Source organism: Myotis daubentonii, chromosome 11 (genome assembly GCF_963259705.1).
Source record: "Myotis daubentonii chromosome 11, mMyoDau2.1, whole genome shotgun sequence".
Classification (NCBI taxonomy): Eukaryota; Metazoa; Chordata; class Mammalia; order Chiroptera; family Vespertilionidae; genus Myotis; species Myotis daubentonii.
Window position 1 is genome coordinate 2,010,272 of NC_081850.1, and position 21,869 is coordinate 2,032,140.

General features: G+C 45.8%; 1 protein-coding gene across 3 annotated transcripts in view; it reads right to left on the reverse strand.

Moving 5' to 3' along the window:
- The window catches only part of IPPK (inositol-pentakisphosphate 2-kinase), a 72,572-nt gene that overhangs the window by 39,162 nt on the left and 11,541 nt on the right, over positions 1-21,869 (reverse strand). For all 3 annotated transcript variants that reach the window (XM_059656279.1, XM_059656281.1, XM_059656280.1), the window contains exons 4-6: positions 20,300-20,366; positions 18,358-18,479; positions 16,557-16,646 (exon numbers count right to left, since the gene is read on the reverse strand). In XM_059656279.1, coding sequence (XP_059512262.1) covers positions 16,557-16,646; positions 18,358-18,479; positions 20,300-20,366 — 279 coding nt within the window. The remainder of the gene's footprint in view (positions 1-16,556; positions 16,647-18,357; positions 18,480-20,299; positions 20,367-21,869) is intronic.

Consider the following 21,869-nt stretch of genomic DNA (forward strand, 5'->3'; position numbering starts at 1 on the left):
ATGCAAATGGAAAGGGAAAAAAAGCTGGAGTAGTAGTACTCATATCGGACAAAGCAGGCCACTTCATTGTACTAAACAGAATGATTCAATAAGAAAATAGAACCCTTATATACATATATGCATCCAATATAGGAGCACTGAAGTACATTAAAAAACTCTTGATGGACCTTAAGGGAGAGGCTGACAGCAATACAGTCATAGTTGGGGACTTTAACACCACACTGACTTCACTGGATAGATCTTCAAGACAAAAAATTAACAAGCAGCCCTAACCGGTTTGGCTCAGTGGATAGAGCGTCGGCCTGTGGACTGAAGGGTCCCAGGTTCGATTCCAGTCAAGGGCATGTACCTTGGTTGCGGGCACATCCCCAGTGGGGGGCGTGCGGGAGGCAGCTGATCAATGTTTCTCTCTCATCGATGTTTCTAACTCTCTACCCCTCTCCCTTCCTCTCTGTAAAAAATCAATAAAATAAAAAATAAAAAAAATTAACAAGCAAACAGAGGCCTTAAATAACACACTAGATCAAATGGATCTAACCAATATTTACAGAACATTTCACCCATTCACAAATTCAAGAAGATTGATATAATACCAAGCATTTCTCAGATCACAGTGGCATGAAGTTAGAAATCAACTACAATAACAAAACTCAAAAACACTCAAATACATGGAAGCTAAATGGCATGTTATTAAACAACTAGAGCCCCGGTACACAAAAATTTGTGCACTCAGGGGAGAGGGGGGGTCCCTCAGCCCGGCCTGTGCCCTCTCGCAGTCTGGGACCCCTCCGGAGATAACGACCTGCTGGCTTAGGCCTGCTCCCGGGTGGCAGAGGGCAGGCCCAATCCCTAGGTGCAGCCCCTGGTCGGGCTCAGAGCAGGGCCAATTGGGGGGTTGGGGCACCGTCCCCTGTCACACTCAAGGCAGGGTCGATGGGGAGGTTGCGGCGCCACCCCCTGTCACGCACAGAGCAGGGCCAATCAGGGGGTTGGGGCGCTGCCCCCGTCATACACAGAGCAGGGCCCATCAGGGGGTTGGGGCACCGCCCTCTATCACCCACAGAGCAGGGCCGATCAGGGGGTTGGGGCGCCGCCACTCTCACACTCAGGGCAGGGCCGATGGGGAGGTTATGGCTCTACCCCATCACACACAGAGCAAGGCCCGTGGGGGGGGGGGTTGGGGAGCTCCCCCGTATCAGGCACAGAGCAGGGCTGCTCAGGGGGTTGGGGCCCCGGCCCCTGTCACACACAGAGCCACAGGGCGATCAGGGGGTTTGGGCGCTGCCCCCTGTCACGCTGATCCCGGTGCCGGGAGGCATATTACCCTTTTACTATATAGGGTAGAGGCCTGGTGCATGGGTGGGGCCGGCTGGTTTGCCCTGAAGGGTGTCCTGGATCAGAGTGGGGGTCCCCACTGGGGTGCCTGGCCAGTCTGGGTGAGGGGCTGAGGGCTGTTTTCAAGCTGGGAGTGACTGAAGTTCCCAAACGCTCCTTTTTTTCTTTATCGTTTTTTTATTCTGGGCCAGCTTTACCTTGATGCTTGGCTCCAGCTCTTAGGCCTCCGCGGATGAAAGTAGGTTTCTGGCCTTTGCTTACAATGTTGCGAATCTGATGGCTGAAGTCCGGCGGTATTTGTTACAATGTTTCTTAAACTGCCCGCTCAGAGGCCTGCAGCCGCAGGCGGGGAACGTTGGTTTCCTCCAAAGATCCTCCGTCACTGAGGCAAGCAAGCCTCATGTTAGTTTCAAGCTGCCTGGCTGCCGGCCGCCATCTTGGCTGACAGTTAATTTGCATATCTCGCTGATTAGCCAATGAAAAGGGTAGTGGTCGTACGCCAATTACCATGTTTCTCTTTTATTAGTGTAGATGAATGGGTTACCAATGAAATCAAGCAAGAAATTAAAAACTTCCTGGAAACAAATGAAAATGAACACACAACCACTCAAAACCTATGGGACATAGTGAAAGCAGTGCTGAAACGGAAGATCATAGCACTACAGGCCTACCTCAAGAAACAACAAAAAGGACTAATAAACTATCTAGCCCAACAACTAAATGTAGTAGAAAGAGAACAGCAAGAAAAGCCCAGAGGAAGTAGAAGGAAGGAAATAATAAAGATCAGAGCAGAAATAAATGACATAAAGACTAAAAAGAAAAGTCCAAAATATCAATAAATCCAAGAGCTGGTTTTTTAAAAAGGTAAACAAGATTGATGAACCCCTAGCTAGACTCATCAAGAAACAAAGAGAGAGGAACCAAATAAATAAAATCAGAGATGAAAGAGGTGATATAACAACGGACACCACGGAAATACAAAGGATTGTAAGAAAATACTATGAACAACTATATTCCCACGAACTGGACAACCTGGGTGAAATGGACAAATTCTTAGAAACATACAATCTTCCAAAACTCAATCAGGAAGAATCAGAAAACCTGAGTAGGCCAATGACAACGGATGAAATTGAAGCAGTAATTTAAAAACTTCCAGCAAACAAAAGTCCCTGACTGGATGGATTTACAGGAGAATTTATGAAACATCCAAAGAAGAACTAACACCTATACTACTCAAACTATTCCAAAAAACCCAAGAGGAAGCAACATTTCTAAGCTCTCTCTCTCTTTTAAAAAAATATATTTTTATTGGTTTCAGAGAGGAAGGGAGAGGGAGAGAGAGATAGAAACATCCATGATGAGAGAGAACCATGGTGGATTGCTGCCTCCTACAAGTCCCCGACTGGGGATCGAGCCCACAACCCGGGCATGTGCCCTTGACTGGAATCGAACTTGGGACCTTTCAGTTCGCAGGCTGACGCTCTATCCACTGAGCCAAACCGGAGAGCTAAAAAAAATCCAAGCTCTTTTTACGAAGCCAGCATTATCCTAATTCCAAAACCGGATAAAGATACTACAAAGAAAAAAATTACAGGCCAATATCCCTGATGAACACAGATGCTAAAATCCTAAACAAATTGGATTCAGCAATATTTTAAAAAGATCACACACCATGACTAAGTGGGATTTATTCCAGGGATGCAAGGCTAGTACAGTATTTGCAAATCAATAACTGTGATATATCACATAACAAATTGAAAGATAAAAACCACATGATCATATCAATGATGCAGAAAAAACATTCAACAAAATACAGCACCCTTTTTTGATAAAAACTCTCAGTAAAGTGGAAATAGAGGGATCATACTTCAACATAATAAAGGCCATACATGACAAACATACAGTCAACATAATACTAAAATGGGCAAAAATACTAAAACCATTTCCCCTAAGAACAGGAACAAGACAGGGATGCCCGCTTCCACCACTTTCATTCAACATAGTACTGGAAGTCCTAGCCACAGCAATCAGACAAGGAGGCCAGATAAAAGGTATCCAAATTGGAAAGGAAGAAATAAAACTATAATTATTCACAGATGGCATGATATTATACATAGAAAACCTTAAAGACTCTACCAAGAAACTACTAAACTTAATAAATGAACTCGGCAAGGTAGCAGGATACAAAATCAATATCCACAAATCGATGGCATTTTCATATACCAATAATGAACGCTCAAAAAGAGAAACTAAAAAAGCAACCCCATTTACCATTGCAACAAAAAAGATACCTAGGAATAAACTTAACCAAGAATGTAAAAGACCTGTACTTGGAAAACTACAGGGACATTGAAAAAATAAAGAGGAAAATATAAACAAGTGGAAGAATATAGCATGTTCATGGATTGGAAGAATTAACATCATTAAAATGTCTAGACTACCCAAGAAATCTACAGATTCAACACAATCCTTACCAAAATACCAATGGCATATTTCATAGAACAAATACTCCAAAAATTTATATGGAACCAGAAAGACCCCAAATAACTGCAGCAATCTTGAGAAAGAAGAACAAAGTAGGCGGGATCACAATACTGGATATCAAACTATACTACAAAGCCATTATAACCAAAACAGCCTGGTACTGGCAAAAGAACAGGCATATAGACTAATGGATCAGACCTCAGAAATTGACCCATGCCATTACAATCAACTAATATTTGACAAAGGAGGCAAGAACATACAATGGAGTAAAGACAGTCTCTTCAATAAATGGTGTTGGGAAAACTGGACAGACACATGCAAAAAGATGAAACTAGCCCACCAACTTACACCATACACAAGAATAAACTCAAGGTGGAAAAAAGACTTAAATGTAAGACATGAAATCATAAAAATCTTAGAGGAGAACATAGGCAGTAAAATCTCAGACATCTTATGCAGTAATATGTTTACAGATATATCTAGGGCAATGGTTCTCAACCTTCTGGCCCTTTAAATACAGTTCCTCATGTTGTGACCCAACCATAAAATTATTTTCGTTGCTACTTCATAACTGTAATGTTGCTACTGTTATGAATTGTAATGTAAATATCTGATATGCAGGATGGTCTTAGGCGACCCCTGTGAATGGGTTGTTCAACCGCCAAAGGGGTTGCAACCCACAGGTTGAGAACTGCTGTCCTAGGGCAAAGGAAACTAAGGAAAAAAATAAACAAATGGGACTACATCAAAATAAAAAAGGTTCAGCACAGCAAAAGAAACCGCCATCATATTGAAAAGGAAACCCACTGAATGTGAGAACATATTTGCTAATGATGCATATGATAAGGGGTTAATATCCAAAGTATATAAAGTACTCATACAACTCAACAAAAAGAAAAAAAACAATCCAAATTAAAAAATGGGCAAAATACTTGAATAGACATTTCTCCAAAGAGGACATACAAATGGCCAAGAGACACATGTAAAAATGCTCAATCATGCCGAACCGGTTTGGCTCAGTGGATAGAGCATTGGCCTGTGGACTAAAGGGTCCCGGGTTCAATTCCGGTCAAGGGCATGTACCTTGGTTGCGTGCACATCCCCAGTGGGGGGCATGCAGGAGGCAGCTGATCGATCTCTCTCATCGATGTTTCTAACTCTCTATCCCTCTCCCTTCTTCTCTGTAAAAAAATCAATAAAATATATTTAAAAAGAAAAAATGCTCAGTCACTAAAATCATCAGACAAACGCAAATTAAAACTACAATGAGATTTCACCTCACACATGTCAGAATGGCTATTATAAAAAAATCCAACAAACAACAAGTGCTGGAGAGGATGTGGAGAAAAGGGAACCCTTGTGCACTGCTGGTGGGAATGCAGACTGGTGCAGCCACTGTGGAAAACAGTATGGAGTTTCCTCAAAAAATTAAAAATGGTACTTTTTAAAAATTAAAAATGTTTGACCCAGTGATCCCACTTCTGGGAATATATCCTAAAGACCCCAAAACACCAAACAGAAAGAATGTATGCACCCCTATGTTCATAGCAGCATTATTTACAATAGCTAAGATTTGGAAACAGCCCAAGTGCCCATCAGTAGATGAGTGGATAAAAAAGCTGTGGGACATTTACACCATGGAATACTATGCAGCTCTAAAAAAGAGGGATCTCCTACCCTTTGGGACAACATGGAGAGACCTGGAGAGTATTATGCTAAATGAAATAAACCAATCTGAGAAAGCCAAATATCACATGATCTCACTTATTTGTGGAATCTAATGAACAAAATGAATTGACAACAAAATAAGACCTGAAGCAGGGAGTCATGGAACAGACTGACATACCTCGATGTGGGGCTAGAGGGACGAGAAGAGATAAATCACAGAACTTATATACTTACTAGTGCCCTGGTGCATGGATTTGTACATATTGAAGGAAATTAATTAGAAAAATATATATATATATATATTTTTTAAAATATATTTTATTGATTTTTTACAGAGAGGAAGGGAGAGAGATAGAGAGCTAGAAACATCGAAGAGAGAAAAACACTGACCAGCTGCCTCCTGCACATCTCCCACTGGGGATGTGCCCGCAACCAAGGCACATGCCCTTGACCGGAATCGAACCCGGGACCCTTCAGTCCACAGGCCGACGCTCTATCCACTGAGCCAAACCGGTTTTGGCAGAAAAAATATTTTAATATTGCTATTAAACCTTTCTCAATAACAGAAGTGTCAACCAAATTCAAGACTGACAATGACAGATCAAAACACATGCGTGTGAATGGTGTCAGCGAGAGCTTTAGATGCAGCCTTTTATATATGCAGAATGAACTTGCTTAATTAGACCTGCTTTCTGATTTAGCTAAACTTTATCCAGCCCAGTGAAGCACCCCAACTTCTCTTTCAGATAATTGTCAGCAACACAGCAGTAAATATCAACATGAAGCAGATTATTATTGTACATCATGCAGGGAGAACAAAGGGTAAAATATTTAACTGCAGCAGTGTTTGATTATATTCTGTGCAGTAACAAAACCTGAAGTCATTTTCAAGTTCCTCCATTTTTTACTTCTTTTCAGTTGGGTCAAGTTTCTAAATCTCTGTTTTCTGGCTAATGAAAAGAAAATAGGATTCTACCAAGTCTCCTATCTGCCTACTCCAGGACTTTTGTGAGAATCAAATGAGATGAGGCATGTGAAAACGCTTCACAGATATTTGGTTAAAGTGTAAAATGTTGGCACCTGGCTATAAAGCAAGTCATGTTCCTGGAACATGACTCCTGAAGAAACTCCAAGGAGGCTAGTTGCTAGGGAGAGGAAGCTGGGCGTTGCTATGTGATGTCATTACCTGGTGCCCACAGCGACCGTTTCTGGGCTGGGCTGTGGGCCGCATTTTGTGCCGCAGTGTTGGCTGCGATTTGGTGGGGTGTTGCTCTGGGGTGGTGGTGGGGCCTGTGTCCCACTTGGGGGAAGCCAAGTGTTGGTTTGTCAGCGCCAGGTCCATGGTGCTGTTTATTTTTAAATGGCCAGTGCGCGTCATGGCAGCTCCTATGTTGAACATATGCCCCATGGTGGTCAGTGTGCATCATAGCGACCAGTCGGAGGGAAGGACAGACACGTAGCCTTTTATATATACAGATATGCATACCCCATGGACACAGGCAATAGGGTGGTGAAGACCTGGGGTTGGGTAGGGACTGGGAGGAGGGGGATGGGAGGGGGAATGGGAAATATCTGTAATACTATCAACAATATAAAATGCATTTAAAAATGAAAAAAAGGGATATGTTTCACATACTTATACAATATGTAAAGAAAAACCCTTAAGGCTGCACAACAAACAATCCTTAAGGATTATTTAAGTGAAAAAAAGCAATTAGCAGAACAATTGCTCATGGCAAGACCCTGTATTTGCGTTAGAAATGAGTATACAGGCACATGTGAGCACAGATATGTATAAAGATGGCATCACCTCACTTCCACTGCATAATGTTTATTTTTGTCGGCACAGGAAGAAGTCGGGAAGGATGTACAAACTGATAACATGAGTTACCTCTGAGAAAGCAGGTGACCTAATTCATACAATTCCATATTTTATCAGTTAAATGAGCAGGTATTAAGTCAGTAGAAACAGTGGAGTAAGAACCTCTGGAAATTCTCTCCCCCATATGAGCAATGAGAAAACTGCAAAACTGTCAGAATCAATTAAAATTTTTGTAACTCTGAAAATTAACCAGTCTTGCAACAATCTAGGGAGCATTTACTCAAGAAATACAGCAAAATCTAAGTAAGAACTGTGAGCTTTGTGGCACTTTAATGTCCTATCCCCCCCTCCCCCTCTAGTTCCAAGGGAACCCTGGAAACCAGCAGTCCTGGTGAAAACAGGAGCCTGACAGCCTGCAGGGGGCGGGACAGGGCCAGAGAATACCCAGGCAATTACCTCACCAATCAATCTCTTGGTGTGCTGTGCTCACTGACCTGTCTCAGAGCTTACTAGGCACCAAAGGGGCATTGTTTCCCAGGGGCACTTATGAAAACGATTCAGAGGCAATTGTTTCAACCTCATAGCTGCCTGTAATGGGGAATAACAGTTGTGGCAAACAACAGGCTAAACCTGAAGCTAAACAGAAAAAACTGAGGGGTGAGATGTGCACAGGGTGTAAAAACTCCAGCACATCTTGGGACATCTAGATGGCCAGGCACAGGCTCTGCAAAGACCTGCAAAAGGCCCTCATCTCCTGCCGATCAGAGGCTCTGAAAGTGAAAGCTAAGGCAAAGTTGCAGCTCTCCTGCTGAGGGTTGAAAGCAGGCCTCAGCACACACACAGAGCCTCTTGCCAAAAACTGAGACTCTTACTGGTTCCGGGCATTTAAGAAAATCTTTCCAAACCATTAGCTGCCTGCTAAGCTAACTGAGCAGAGACTTCAGAAGCTACACACAAGAAAAATGCAGACTTCTCAGAATCTATATACCCCGAGTGGCCAGATTATTATGACCACCTAACGTTTATAGGCAAATTAGCTATAATTTCGCGCTGAAGTTGCTAGAGGGCCAGATCATTATAAACATCTAAATCAGCCGTGGGCAAACTACGGCCCGTGGGCCGGATCCGGCCCGTTTGAAATGAATAAAACTGAAAAAAAAAAAAAAAAAAAAAAAGACCGTACCCTTTTATGTAATGATGTTTACTTTGAATTTATATTAGTTCACACAAAAACTCCATCCATGCTTTTGTTCCAGTTTAAGAACCTATTGTGGCCCTCGAGTCAAAAAGTTTGCCCACCCCTGGTCTAAATAGCAGAACATACCTAAGTATTCCTAGGGCAAAGGAAACTAAGTTCATCCTATCATGTTGATGGCGTATCCCAATTGAGATGGCTTCTTCCAACAAGACAATGGGCCATGCCACGGTGCTCGTATTGTGCAGGAGTGGTTTCAAGAACATGAAAGTCTCCCATGAGGGAGACTTTACCTTGCTTAGGTGGCCCCCACAATCACCAGATCTCAATCCAATTGAGCATTTGTAGGACGAAGTTAAAAGAGCCATCAGGCAGCTGGTTCCATAACCATCAAATCTCACAGAACTGGACAGTGCTATTCATCAGGCATGGTGTCAGATTCCTTGCATCACCTTTCAACATCTTGTGGAGTCAATGCCAAGAATCGCCGCAGTATTGAAGGCAAAAGGTGGCCCAAGGAAGTACTGATGGGGTGGTCATAATAATCTGGCCACTCAGTGTATATAAAAGCCTAAGCGAAGTTGGTTCAACCAGTCGACCGGTTGCTATGATGCACACTGACCACCAGGGGGCAGGCGCTCAATGCAGGAGCTGCCCCCTGGTGGTCAGTGTGCTCCTACAGCAGGAGCGCCGCTCAGCTGACCGATGGATGCCAGACGCAGGGCTCATGCTGGCTGCTGTGGCCCAGAGACTGCAGCAGACCAGCAGCGAGCCTACTGAGCGGCAGGGGCGGCAGGCGCAGCGGGGCCAGGATGAGCAGGAGTGGCAGGCAGTATTGGACTGCTGGTTTCGGCCTGATTTCCACAGGCCATGCTGAGGGACCCCACCAGTGCATGAATCCGTACACCGGGCCTTTAGTTAGCATAGAAAAGTCACTGAAAAAGCAATAACAATTACAACAAGCAGCAATAAGAAATCCTAGAGAGGTTGTAGAATTTGATTTCTACAGTGGCTACATTATATTACTTAAAATGCTCACGGTCAGCAAATCATTACAAGATATACAAACAGACTCTCATAGCCAGTTAGCCTGGAGGTCATATCACCCTCGGTATTGCTGACAACAATCAAGGCTTAACTACAACAAGACTGCGCACAAAGACCACTAGGGGGTGCACCAAGAAAGCATAAAAAATGCGGAGACAAAGAAACAGGACAAAACTGTCAATGGAGGATATTGAGTTCAGAACCACACTTTTAAGGTCTCTTAAGAACTGTCTAGAAGCCGCCGATAAATGTAGTGAGATCCTCAAGAAATCTAATGAGACCCTCGATGTTATGATAAAGAACCAACTAGAAATTAAGCATACACGGACTGAAATAACAAATACTATACAGACTCCCAACAGCAGACCAGAGGAGCGCAAGAATCAAGGCAAAGATTTGAAATGCGAAGAAGCAAAAAACACCCAACCAGAAAAGCAAAATGAAAAAAGAATCCAAAAATATGAAGATAGTGTATGGAGCCTCTGGGACAGCTTCAAGCGTACCAACATCAGAATTATAGGGGTGCCAGAAGATGAGAGAGACCAAGATATTGAAAACCTATTTGAAGAAATGATGACAGAAAACTTCCCCCACCTGGTGAAAGAAATAGACTTACAGGTCCAGGAAGCGCGGAGAACCCCAAACAAAAGGAATCCAAAGAGGACCACACCAAGACACATCATAATTAAAATGCCAAGAGCAAAAGACAAAGAGAGACTCTTAAAAGCAGCAAGAGAAAGAAACTCAGTTACCTACTAGGGAATACCCATACGACTGTCAGCTGATTTCTCAACAGAAACTTTGCAGGCCAGAAGGGAATGTCAAGAAATATTCAAAGTGATGAATACCAAGAACCTACAACCAAGATTACTTTATCCAGCAAAGCTATCATTCAGAACTGAAGGTCAGATAAAGAGCTTCACAGATAAGGAAAAGCTAAAGGAGTTCATCACCACCAAACCAGTATTATATGAAATGCTGAAAGGTATCCTTTAAGAAGAGGAAGAAGAAGAAAAAGGTAAAGATACAAATTATGAACAACAAACATGCATCTATCAACAAGTGAATCTAAGAATCAAGTGAATAAATAATCTGGTGATCATAATAGAATCAGGGACATAGAAAGGGAATGGACTGACTATTCTTGGGGGGGAAAGGGGTGTGGGAGATGCGGGAAGAGACTGCACAAAAATCGTGCACCTATGGAAGAGGACAGTGAGTGGGGAGTGAGGGCGGAGGGTGGGGCGGGAACTGGGAGGAGGGGAGTTATGGGGGGGGGGGGAAAGAGGAACAAATGTAATAATCTGAACAATAAAGATTTAATTTAAAAATAAAAAAAGATATACAAACAAACAAGAAAGTATGATCCATACCTTCAGGGCATAAAGCAATCCATGGCTGTCCCTGAGGAAGCTCAGACATTGGACTGACTTATACGACTTTAAATCAGCTACCTTAACTGCCCTACAGCTAAAGTAAACAAGGAAAACAGTGTCTTATCTATCGGAGAATAACAACAGAGACAGAATTTTAAGAAGGAACCAGACAGAAATTCTGTAGTTGAAAAGAACAAAATGAACAAGTCATTAGAGGGTTTAACAACAGATCTGAGTGGGGGAAAGATAAATCTCAGAGATGCCACCTAGACCTGCATAAAAAACTGTCCAGTGACCATAACAAGAGACTGGATCTGTAATAAAAAACCTACTGACAAAGGAAACCTCAGGACCAGACGGCTTCCCTAGTGAATTCTACCACGTGTGTAACCCCAACACTCAAACTCTTCTAAAAAATGGAAGAGTGGAGAGAAGGAGACTCTTCCCAACCCATTTCCATGGAGCCAGTTACTACCCTGTACCAAACCCAGACAAGGACATCATTAAAAAATGAAAAACTATAGACCAATATTCCTTAAGAAAAAATCCTTGACCAAAACAGTCAAATCAAATTCAGCAGCATATTAAAGGGATTATCTTCCTACAATCATGTGGAATTTATCCAAGACATACAAGAGTGGTTCAACATATGAAAATCAATGTAATTCACTATGTTAACAGAAGAAAACACCTCATGATCATTTCAATATAGGACAAGTACTTGACAAAATTCACCATCCTTTCAAGCAGCACTCAAAATGAACATCTGTATCAAACTCACAGTGAACATTACACAGAATGTGGAAAAGTGAAAGTGTCCCTCCGAAGATAGGGTGTCCACTCTTGCTCCTTCTACACCATATTGTACTGCAAGTTCTAACCAGCACAATTAGGGAAGAAAAACAAAAAGGATCAGGTTGGAAAGAAAGAACCATAACTATCTCTATTTGCAAGTGATCTGACCATGTATATAGAAAATCCTAAGAAACCATCAAAAAATGTTAGAGCAAATAAACAAGTTCACCAAAGGGTGACAGGATAAAAGGCCATTGCACAGCACACCGCAGGCTCTCACTCTGGGTAGGCTTTCCTTCCCAGGGTCCCATCTTGAGTTCTGTGGTGCTCTGGAGCAGCTGAGCCTCTGGAGCCTCCCTGCCCTGGATGCAGCTCTGCAAGGCTCTCCATCCCCTCCCTGAGGCGGCAGGTCTCCGATGTTCTCATTCTCGGAGAACCACTTATGGCTCACTCCAGCTTTCCAATGAGTCTGCATACACTTAATGTCCTGTATTAAACTTTTCTACTTTGAATTGTTTCTATTTTCCACTGAACACTAAAAAATATACAACAGAAGGTTGTCAGGCCAGTGATGATCAAGACTGAATTTTTTTCTGATTGACTGGGTCTTAAGTGTAAATAAGCCAAACAGAAGAAAGTCCAACCTCTGCCTTGGCTTTGGGGGAGTTGGACCAGGAATTGCTCCAATGGAAGGGAACAGCAGAAAGGCTTGAAGAGGGAGTCAGAAACTGGCCGCACAGAGGGGTCACTAGCCTTGGTATTCTATCTCCGTTCTTTCAGATGATGCCCCTGAGACCCAGCTTCACTCCACTCCCTGCCCTCCGTCAGAACTTGGGCAGCTGCTACAGTCTAAGAAGAGCTGTGCACATCACATCTGCCACCAGCTGTGCTGTTCACAGGGAAGAGGGGAAATGCCAGCTACGACAGTGCCCTGCACCAGCCAGGATGGGGGGCACAGGATGAACAGGTGGTGGATACCATTCTTGTCATTGTGCACAAAAGAAATAAGCCTCTTTTCCTTAAAAAATATCAATATGCAAAAGCCAATTGCATTTCTCACCTCACATTCATTAAGATGGCTACTATCAAAAACAGAAAATAGCGCCCTAACCAGTTTGGCTCAGTGGATAGAGCGTCGGCCTGTGGACTCAAGGGTCCCAGGTTCGATTCCGGTCAAGGGCATGTACCTTGGTTGTGGGCACATCCCCAGTAGGGAGTGTGCAGGAGGCAGCTGGTCGATGTTTCTCTCTCATCGATGTTTCTAACTCTCTATTCCTCTCGACTTCCTCTCTGTAAAAAATCAATAAAATATATATTTTTTAAAATAGCGAGGATGTGGGGAAACGTGCTGTAGTGGAATGTGAACTGGAACAGCTCTATGAACCACAGAGTGTGGTTCCTCATCATTAAAAACAGATTTACCATATGACCTAGCATTTCTTACTTCTGGGTATTTACTCACAAAACGGAAAGCAGGGTCTCCAGAGCTATCTGTACACTCCTATTCATAGCAGCATCATTGACAACAGCCCAAGTTCAGTGGATTATTCAGCTCCAAAAGGAAGGGAACTCTGAGACAGGCCACAGCACGGAGGAACCTGGAGGACGTTATGCTGAGTTAAAGTGAACCAGTCACAAAGACAAACACTGTTTCATTCCACACGTACAAGGTGCCAACAGCAGTCAAATTCATAAAGGTAAAAACTGCCATGGCGGTTCTAGAGGTGAGAAGAGGACATGTGGGGCTGTTTAATGGGTATAGTTTCAGTTTTGCAGGATGAAGAAAGGTCTGGAGATGGCTGCACAACAATGTGGATATACTTGATGCTGGCAAACTACAATGGTTAAGATGGCAATATTACCCAAGTGACCCACAGATTCCTGCCATTTCTGTCAAAATTCCAAGTCATGTTTTGAAAAAATAAAAAATCCAATCCTCAAATTCATACGTAATTGTAAAGGGCACCAAATAACCTAAACAATCTTGAAAAAGAACAAAGCCAGAGGATTAACACTTCCTCATTTCAAAACCTACTACAAAGCTACAGTAATCAAAGAATGGTACTGGCATAAGGACAGACATATAAACCCATAAAATAGACTAGAGAGCCAGAAATAATCTATCACATATATGGCCAAAAGATCTTCAATAAGGGTGCCAAGTCCATTCAATGGAAAAAGAAGAACAGTCTTTTCAACAAAGGGTGCTGGGAAAACTGGACATCCACATGCACAAGAATGACGTTGGATCCTTACCTAACACCATATACAAAAATTAACTCAAAGTGCTCTTCCTCTGGGGAGCAGCCCTCTCACTCCCTTCTCCCTCTTCTATCCCCTCTCCTTCCCCCACAGGCAGGCATCTCCTAAACCTAAAGGACCCCACGAGGCTTGCAACCTGGGGAGCAATGGGCAGCAGCCCTCATCCCAGGCTCACCCCTGAACCTGCTCGCACGGCCCGCTTTTCTCTGCCTTCCCAGAGACCTAAGGCAGCCCAGCCTGGCTCTCCTGTTGCTGCTTCAATGCTAAGTCCTTTCTTTCTCCTTTTTAAAAAAATATATTTTTACTGATTTCAGAGAGGAAAGGGGAGAGAGAGCTAGAAACATCAATGATGAGAGAGAATCATTGACCATATGCTAAGCCCTTTCTTGTTTTACTGTCTTCAGCTTTAATAAATGCTCCCTCATAGTAAAAAAAACACACAAAAATTAATGCATAATGGATCAAAGACCTAATCATAAGAGCTAAAACTATAAAACTCTTAGAAGAAAATAGGAGAAAAGCTTCATGATCTTGGGTTAGGCAATGATTTTTTAGATATGATACCAAGAGCACAGGCAACAAAAGAAAAAGTAGACAAAATAGACTTTACCAAATTTTAAACTTTGTGCATCAAAGGATATTATCAACAGAGTAGCACTGGCCATTTTGGCTCAGTGGATAGAGCATCAGCCTATGGACTGATGGGTCCCAGGTTCGATGCTAGTCAAGGGCACATGCTCGGGTTGCAGGCTCGGTTCCCAGTAGGGGGCGTGCAGGAGGCAGCCGATCAATGATTCTCATCATTGATGTTTCTATCTCTCCCCCACCCTTCCTCTCTGAAATCAATAAAAACAATATTAAAAAGAAAAACGAGTAAAAGGCAACGACAGAAGAGGAAAAAATATTTGCAAATCACATCTATAATAATGAAAGCATAATATGCTAATTAGACCAGACAGCCGAACAACCTTCCAGACGTCCTTCCAGATGTCCTTCTGGATGACCTTCCAGACAAAGCTGGTGCTGCGAGTGCTGAGCCCCTTGCATGAATTTTGTGCATCGGGACTCTAGTATAATACATAAAGAACATGTAAACTCCACAACAGAAAAACCCAATTCAAAATGGGCAAAGAACTTGAATAGATATTTCTCCAAAGAAGATAGTCAACTGACACAATAAGCACATGAAAAGATGCTGACCATCACTGTTAGAAAAACGCAAATGAAAACTACAATGAGCTACCACTGCACACTCACCACAAACAAGAACAATCAGGGCTGGCAAGGACGTGGAGAAATTAGAACACTCATACATTGCTGATGGGAATATCACATAGTGCAACGGCTGGGGAAAACAGTGTGGTGTTTTCTCAAAAAGTTAAACATAGAACTTCCCTAAGACCCGGTAATTCCACTCCAAGGAATCTACCCTGTGGAGAGCAGCTACAGCGTTTGAACAGGTTCAAGCCTGGGACTAATGAGAGGGCACAATCCTCTTGTGGCAAAGCCATGTGCAAGTCCCAGCACAATTATAGCCAAAGACTATAGTTTGTAAGCTTGAACCTATGGTCTGCACCTGTGGTCCCACTGTGGCTGAGTGATGTGGGCTTGATAGAGTTCAGGTGCATGTAATTGGGTAGATTGAAACCTCAAGAATGTTGTAAACATCTTGACCACGCCCTTACTTTGCCTTGTGGAATGTGGCTATAAAATAAAGACTCTGCTTGCAGGCCGTGGTGCTGTCGCTAGCTCTCCATCAGAGAGGACACTGTCCCACCCAGACCCAGCTTTTTTCTCTTATCTGTCTTTTCTCAATCCTTCACCGCCCCCTCAGGCTCACTGAACCTGTCTGTGCTGGCGTGGCACATATGGCGCCAAACGTGGGGCTGAGTATGGGGAACAGGGGCCTGAGTTCAGGCTCACCCATGGCCGTGCCGACTCGGCACACTGCCCAAGGAAACTGAAAACAGGCTTCAAAGAAACACATGTACATGCATATTCATAGCTACATTATTCACAATAACCAAAAGGTGGAAAAAGTCACATGTTCATCAACAGATGAGTAGATGGACAAAATGTTCCCAGACAATGGAATATTAATCAGCCACAAGAGGAATGAAGTGCTGATACATGCTACTACTATATGGATGGACTCAATATAATTATACTAAGTGGAAAAAGACAGTTGCAAAAGGCACACATTGTATGACTGTCCAGAACAGGCAAATCCAGACATACAGGAGGTTGACAGGAGCTGGCAGGACAGGGGACTGGACAGGGACTGCTCCTGGGGACAGAATTTCTTTTTGAAGTGATGAAAATGTTCTGGAATTAGGTAGTGGTGATGGTTGTACAACTTTGTGAATATACTAAAATATACTCGATCTATACACTTTAAAAGGGTGAATCTTAGGGCAAAAAAATTTTATCTCAATTTAAAATGAACAACAAAAAGGTGAGGTAAATAATAAGCATCTACAATTTCTTTGACTCTTTTGAAAACTCTGGGTGGTCACTGCAGGCCGGCGCCCTCCCAGCGGCGCTGCAGGCGGGTGGGCTGGCTAGTGCTCACCTTGAGGTGCTGGTGCATGCAGTAGCGGCACACCTTGTGCTTCATCTCGTGCGTCACGGCACTGGAGGAAGGAATAAACCCACATTTGGGCTGCAAAATAAGTAAGAAAATCTGCTTAGGGAGAAATCGCATACCTTTAAGCCAGCGGTTCTCAACCTTCCTAATGCCGCGACCCTTTAATACAATTCCTCATGTTGTGGTGACCTCCAATTTCACTATTACAAATTGAACATAATTAAATCACAAAAACAATATGTAATTATATGTGTTTTCCGATGGTCTTAGGCGACCCCTGTGAAAGGGTTGTTCGACCCCCAAAGGGGTCACGACCCACAGGTTGAGAACCGCTGCTTTAAGCAGACATAGAACTACAAGGCAACGTTGGGAGCAGCAGCCGCGTTGGACAGAAGTGTCCCCAAAACTGCTTTTCTCTCTAGCCCCTGATGCTTCTCTTGTCCTAGCATCTAAACATCTCTCTGCTGCTCGAGTCACAACTCTCACTGGTCCTCAGTTGCTGGACTGAAAAGCACAACACAGAGTCGCTTTGTGTTTTCAAGACAAACGAGACTGGAAAGATGCTGGGAGTGCTCCCAGCTCCAAGAAGCAGGACCTCTGACAAGAAGTCATGAACAGGAAGGGCCCATCTGATGGTTGCTAGGCTCCCAAAACGTCTGGAACCCCGGGTGCCTTTTGAAACCCCTGGTTTCTGGGCACGTACAACATGTAAGACCTGCATTTAGCACGTGGCCCTGGAGAGCTGCCATGTCTTTGTGAGGCCAAGACACTCACCCTCTGGGGAAGCAGGTCTGCAGTCCCCACTAAGGACAGGGGTTGTGAGTGCTCAGGGTCAAGGGTGTGACCCGGAAATCACCACCGAAGAGGTTTGGAAAAAGGAGACAAACCATGGCTTGGACATCCGGGAAGCTTCCTGAGGAAGACCTGAGCAGCCCCCTGGACACTGGGCAGCAGAATGAAGCCAGGGGCCTGGCCCTTATCCGACAATCACTTCCTCCAATAGACGTGCAACACCCCTTGTCCCCCAGCTCAGGACTCCTGGCCACGGCAAACCGAGGGAGCTTTCACATGAGCAGGACAGAAGCAAAGGAACAGAGTGCCCTCCAGTCTGAAGGGCAGCCCTCAAGCTGACCCCCTGGAACACAGCATGTAGTGTCACCACAGGGCCCACAGGGCATGGCAGAGGGAGAGGTCAGGGGGGCCTAGCGAGCTGCACCTTCCAAAGCAAACGGGGAGGGTGGAATCCAAAGCACGTCTGCTGGTGGCTGTCGGCCAGGGCCTGTCCCGCTGTCTCTCCTTCGCCACACCTGGGAACAGGCCTGAATCTGGGGGCCTGGGGAGCCATGTCCCTTGGGCTGGCCAGTGGGAGAAACCAGAGCAGGTGGCACCATGGAAGGAGCGGGAAGCAGACGGAGTCTCTAGGGCAGCGGTTCTCAACCTGTGGGTCACGACCACTTTGGCGGTCGAACGACCCTTTCACAGGGGTCCCTAAGACCATCCTGCATCTCAGGTATTTACATTATGATTCATAACAGTAGCAACATGACAGTGATGAAGTAGCAACGAAAATAATGTTATGGTTGGGTCACAACATGAGGAACTGTATCTAAAGGGCCAGAAGGTGGAGAACCACTGCTCTAGGAGGTGCTGGGCCTGAGAAGGGCTGCGGGGCCGTGGAGACAGCAGGAGATTCAGTGGGAAGGTGTGCTCTGGCAGGTGCCCTGGACTCACAACTTGAACCCACCTTTCCCTTCTCCCCACACCACTCCCCTTTACAAAACTTCACCTTGATCTCTACACACAGAATCGGCCGGTGCTCGGCAAAATGGTACGTCTGAAGTCTGGCTAAATTGGGAAGGCACAGAGCATAACCACTGAGAGTGTCCAGGTCCTTGTCACAGCGAGATTCTAGAAGACAGAGGGGAAATACCTGAGGGTCAGTGCCAGGGATACAAGGCGCTCCCGCAGCCACTTGGCCAATTCCCGTGGAGGAAAGGTCAGCCCTGGCCTCCAGCTCCTGGGCGGCCGCCTCCAGCTGAAAGTGCTGCCTGCCGGGGCCTTTGAGTCACAGGAGTACCACTGTGACTCAGGGTGTGGGTTGGGTCTCACTGTATCAGCTCGACCTCCAGAAAGCTGGAGGCTGAGGGCAGCTAGTCAGCTGTGTCTAATGCCCAACCCTCCAAAAACCCTCCCACCAAGCTGGGCAGCCTCCGTACTGGGCAGCCTCTGTGCGTGGCACTCCTCCGTGCGCTCCCACACTGCTGCTGCAAGCAGGACGCGCACCCCACACGACTCTAGGGGGAAGGACACCTGGAAGCACATGCCGTGTCCTTGGACCTGCCCCCAGAGCCTCTTCATCCTGCTGGTCTTACCTGTGTCCCTGAGCTGCGACCAGCCGTAACATGACAATGACAATGAGTTTTATAGGTCCTTCTAGTAAATTACCAGATCCTGAGGTTGGTCTTAGGGACCCCCAAATGTTCAATTGTCATCAGAAGTGAGGTGGCCTTGGGGACTGCCCCCAAATTCTGTGAGCCCCTTAACCCAGGACCTCAGAGGAAGGAGGCAGCAGCCTCTCCCTGCTCCTGCGGGCTCCGTGGGAGGCTCACGCACACAGCTCCCCAGAGGGGCTGCGGGAAGCTGTGCTGTGGGCAGTCACGGAGGCACATGTGACCTCCAGACCCCACGTGAGGCTGGCCTTTCCCCTTTCACAGAACAAGGCTGATGACGAGTCATCACTACAATGGGGCACAGTTCTTATCACTGTTAAGTAGCATACATTTAATTACTAATTCTAAAATAAAATGATGGTACTGAGCAGCATTGCAGCTGCACAGCAGAACCTAGAGCAAGTCTCAGTCTGTCTTCCTCTAGAGGAGGAAACAGCTAAGACGCTGTCCTGGCTTTCAACGTGGCTATGACCTCCTCCCTCCCTCAGCCCTCTCGACACGGAGCCCACTCCTCTAGGCCTCCTCCACAGGGGGCTCCAGGCACGGTGCCCTGGGGGCTTGCCTGCTCCTGTCAAACAAGGGAGACCTCTCCACCGGCCACTGCACATAGTGGCTGCCTGGCTGTGTTTTGGGCGGAGGCATGTCCATCTCAATCACAGTGGCTTTACTGCTTTGTCTCTGACCCTGAAAGGCAAGGCTTTGACATGGCTTCTGTCACTAAGCCATGACTAAGTTCAAGAAAGTACGGGAGGTGATGGGGGAGGCATGAGAGGTGATGGGGCAGGTACGGGAGGTGATGGGGGAGGCATGTGAGGCGATGGGGCAGGTACTGCCCACAGAACTCACGTCTCCTGGTCCCCCAGGAGGACAAGCAGGCTGGGTGGGCTCCAGCTCTGGGGGCAGGTCCTCCGGCTGCAGACTCTGTGGGCCTGGCCCTCCTTTGCGGTGTGGGTCTACCTGGTTTCCTTTTGACTCCTACAGCCTCCCTGCAGCCTCCCTTCCCTTCTCCGAGTCTCCCCTAACTCCCTCGGCTCCCTCGCGCTCCCAACTGCATGTTTCTTAGTATTAATTAGTCCCTGGTCATACATTCTCTGCAGTGGCCTGGGGACCTGATGACAGAATTGTCTTCGTAAGCTCCTGGGGTCTCTACCCTGATGATCAAGTTTCTGGCAAAAGAACTGCTGAAAGCTGCATCTACCTAACATGAGGAAAAATGTCACACACTTCACATCGGGTATCTTAAATGGCAAAGGAAATGTGTAAGTGAGAAACCCTTACCTGGTCGTTCGGACTGTATCTTTAAGCAGAGCTGCTTCACAAAGTCTAAAGGCAGCTGGACCACCTCCTGTAAGGACAGACAGCAGCATGAGCCGCACGGCACTGAACGCACTGGATGCCGCGTAGCCGCACACTGACAGTGGTGCAGACGCACATTTATGGGACGTGTATTCAGCACATCAAAACGTCCTCAGGACTAGTGTGTGGGCCTCAGGAAGAAAGGCTGCTCTGTTACTTAAAGGCCATGTCCCGATTCAACAGAAGCCCTGGGAGCGGCAGCCCTGCTCAGTGGCTGGTGCCAGGTGGTGACCAGCAGCGGCCCACCACCCAGTCAGTGTCCTCACGAGCCCTGGCCTCTCCTCGTGGTGTCCATGCGGCAAAGCAGGGCTGGAGGGCCCCACTGCCGGCACGAACGCTCCCAGCAGCTGTCTCCGCAGACACCCTGAGCCTCTCCCACTCCCCCGAGGAGGAGCTCAAGGAAAGGGGTCTGATGGAATACTAATCTCAGGTGAGACTCCTGAGGGCGATCCGCCACGGGACTCAGGGCCCAGCAGGCTGTGCATCTGGGCAAAAAACAAAGAGCAACTTCTCTCCACATTGCTGCTCCTTGAAATTTCCTGAAGAAGGAGTCTTAATTCATGCTGCTCACCATCGTCCTAATGCTGCCTGCTGCTGCTCACCATCTCCTGATGCTGCCTGGTGCTGCTCACCATCATCCTAATGCTGCCTGGTGCTGCTCACCATCTCCTGATGCTGCCTGGTGCTGCTCACCATCATCTAATGCTGCCTGGTGCTGCTCACCATCGTCCTAATGCTGCCTGGTGCTGCTCACCATCGTCCTAATGCTGCCTGGTGCTGCTCACCATCGTCCTAATGCTGCCTGGTGCTGCTCACCATCGTCCTAATGCTGCCTGGTGCTGCTCACCATCGTCCTAATGCTGCCTGGTGCTGCTCACCATCTCCTGATGCTCTGGAGAAGCCCCACAGGACACAGGAGACCAGCCTAGGATGTGAACGCTGAGGCCTGCCCGGGCCTCCCACGTGCTTCTGCAGTGGGCCTGGCTTCAACCTTCCACTTCCTAGCATGCTGTGTGAGCTGACCTCATGAATTTTGTCATTTACCTACACATGCTATAAACTGATAAAAGGTGAGTTGCTAAAAATTTAGTTCTGAATTAGGTAAGGTGAAACAATGGAAAAGGGGAAATTATAAACATTTGAAAATTCAAAACTTAGACATTCACCAAAGCCCAAGGTCTTACTCCACTTTAAACAAACCAAAGGTAGGAAGTGAGCAGACATTGTGCAGGAAAGATAAAGAACTGTCTCCAGCCCTAGCTGGTTTGGCTCAGTGGATAGAGCGTCGGCCTGGGGAATGAAGGGTCCCAGGTTCGATTCCTGTCAAGGGCACATGCCTGGGTTGCAGGCTCGATCCCCAGTAGGGGGTGTGCAGCGGGCAGCTGATCAATGATTCTCTCTCATTATTGATGTTTCTATCTATATCTTCTCCCTTCCTCTCTGAAATCAATAAAAATTTTAAAAAATTAAAAAAAAAAGAACTGCCTCCAGA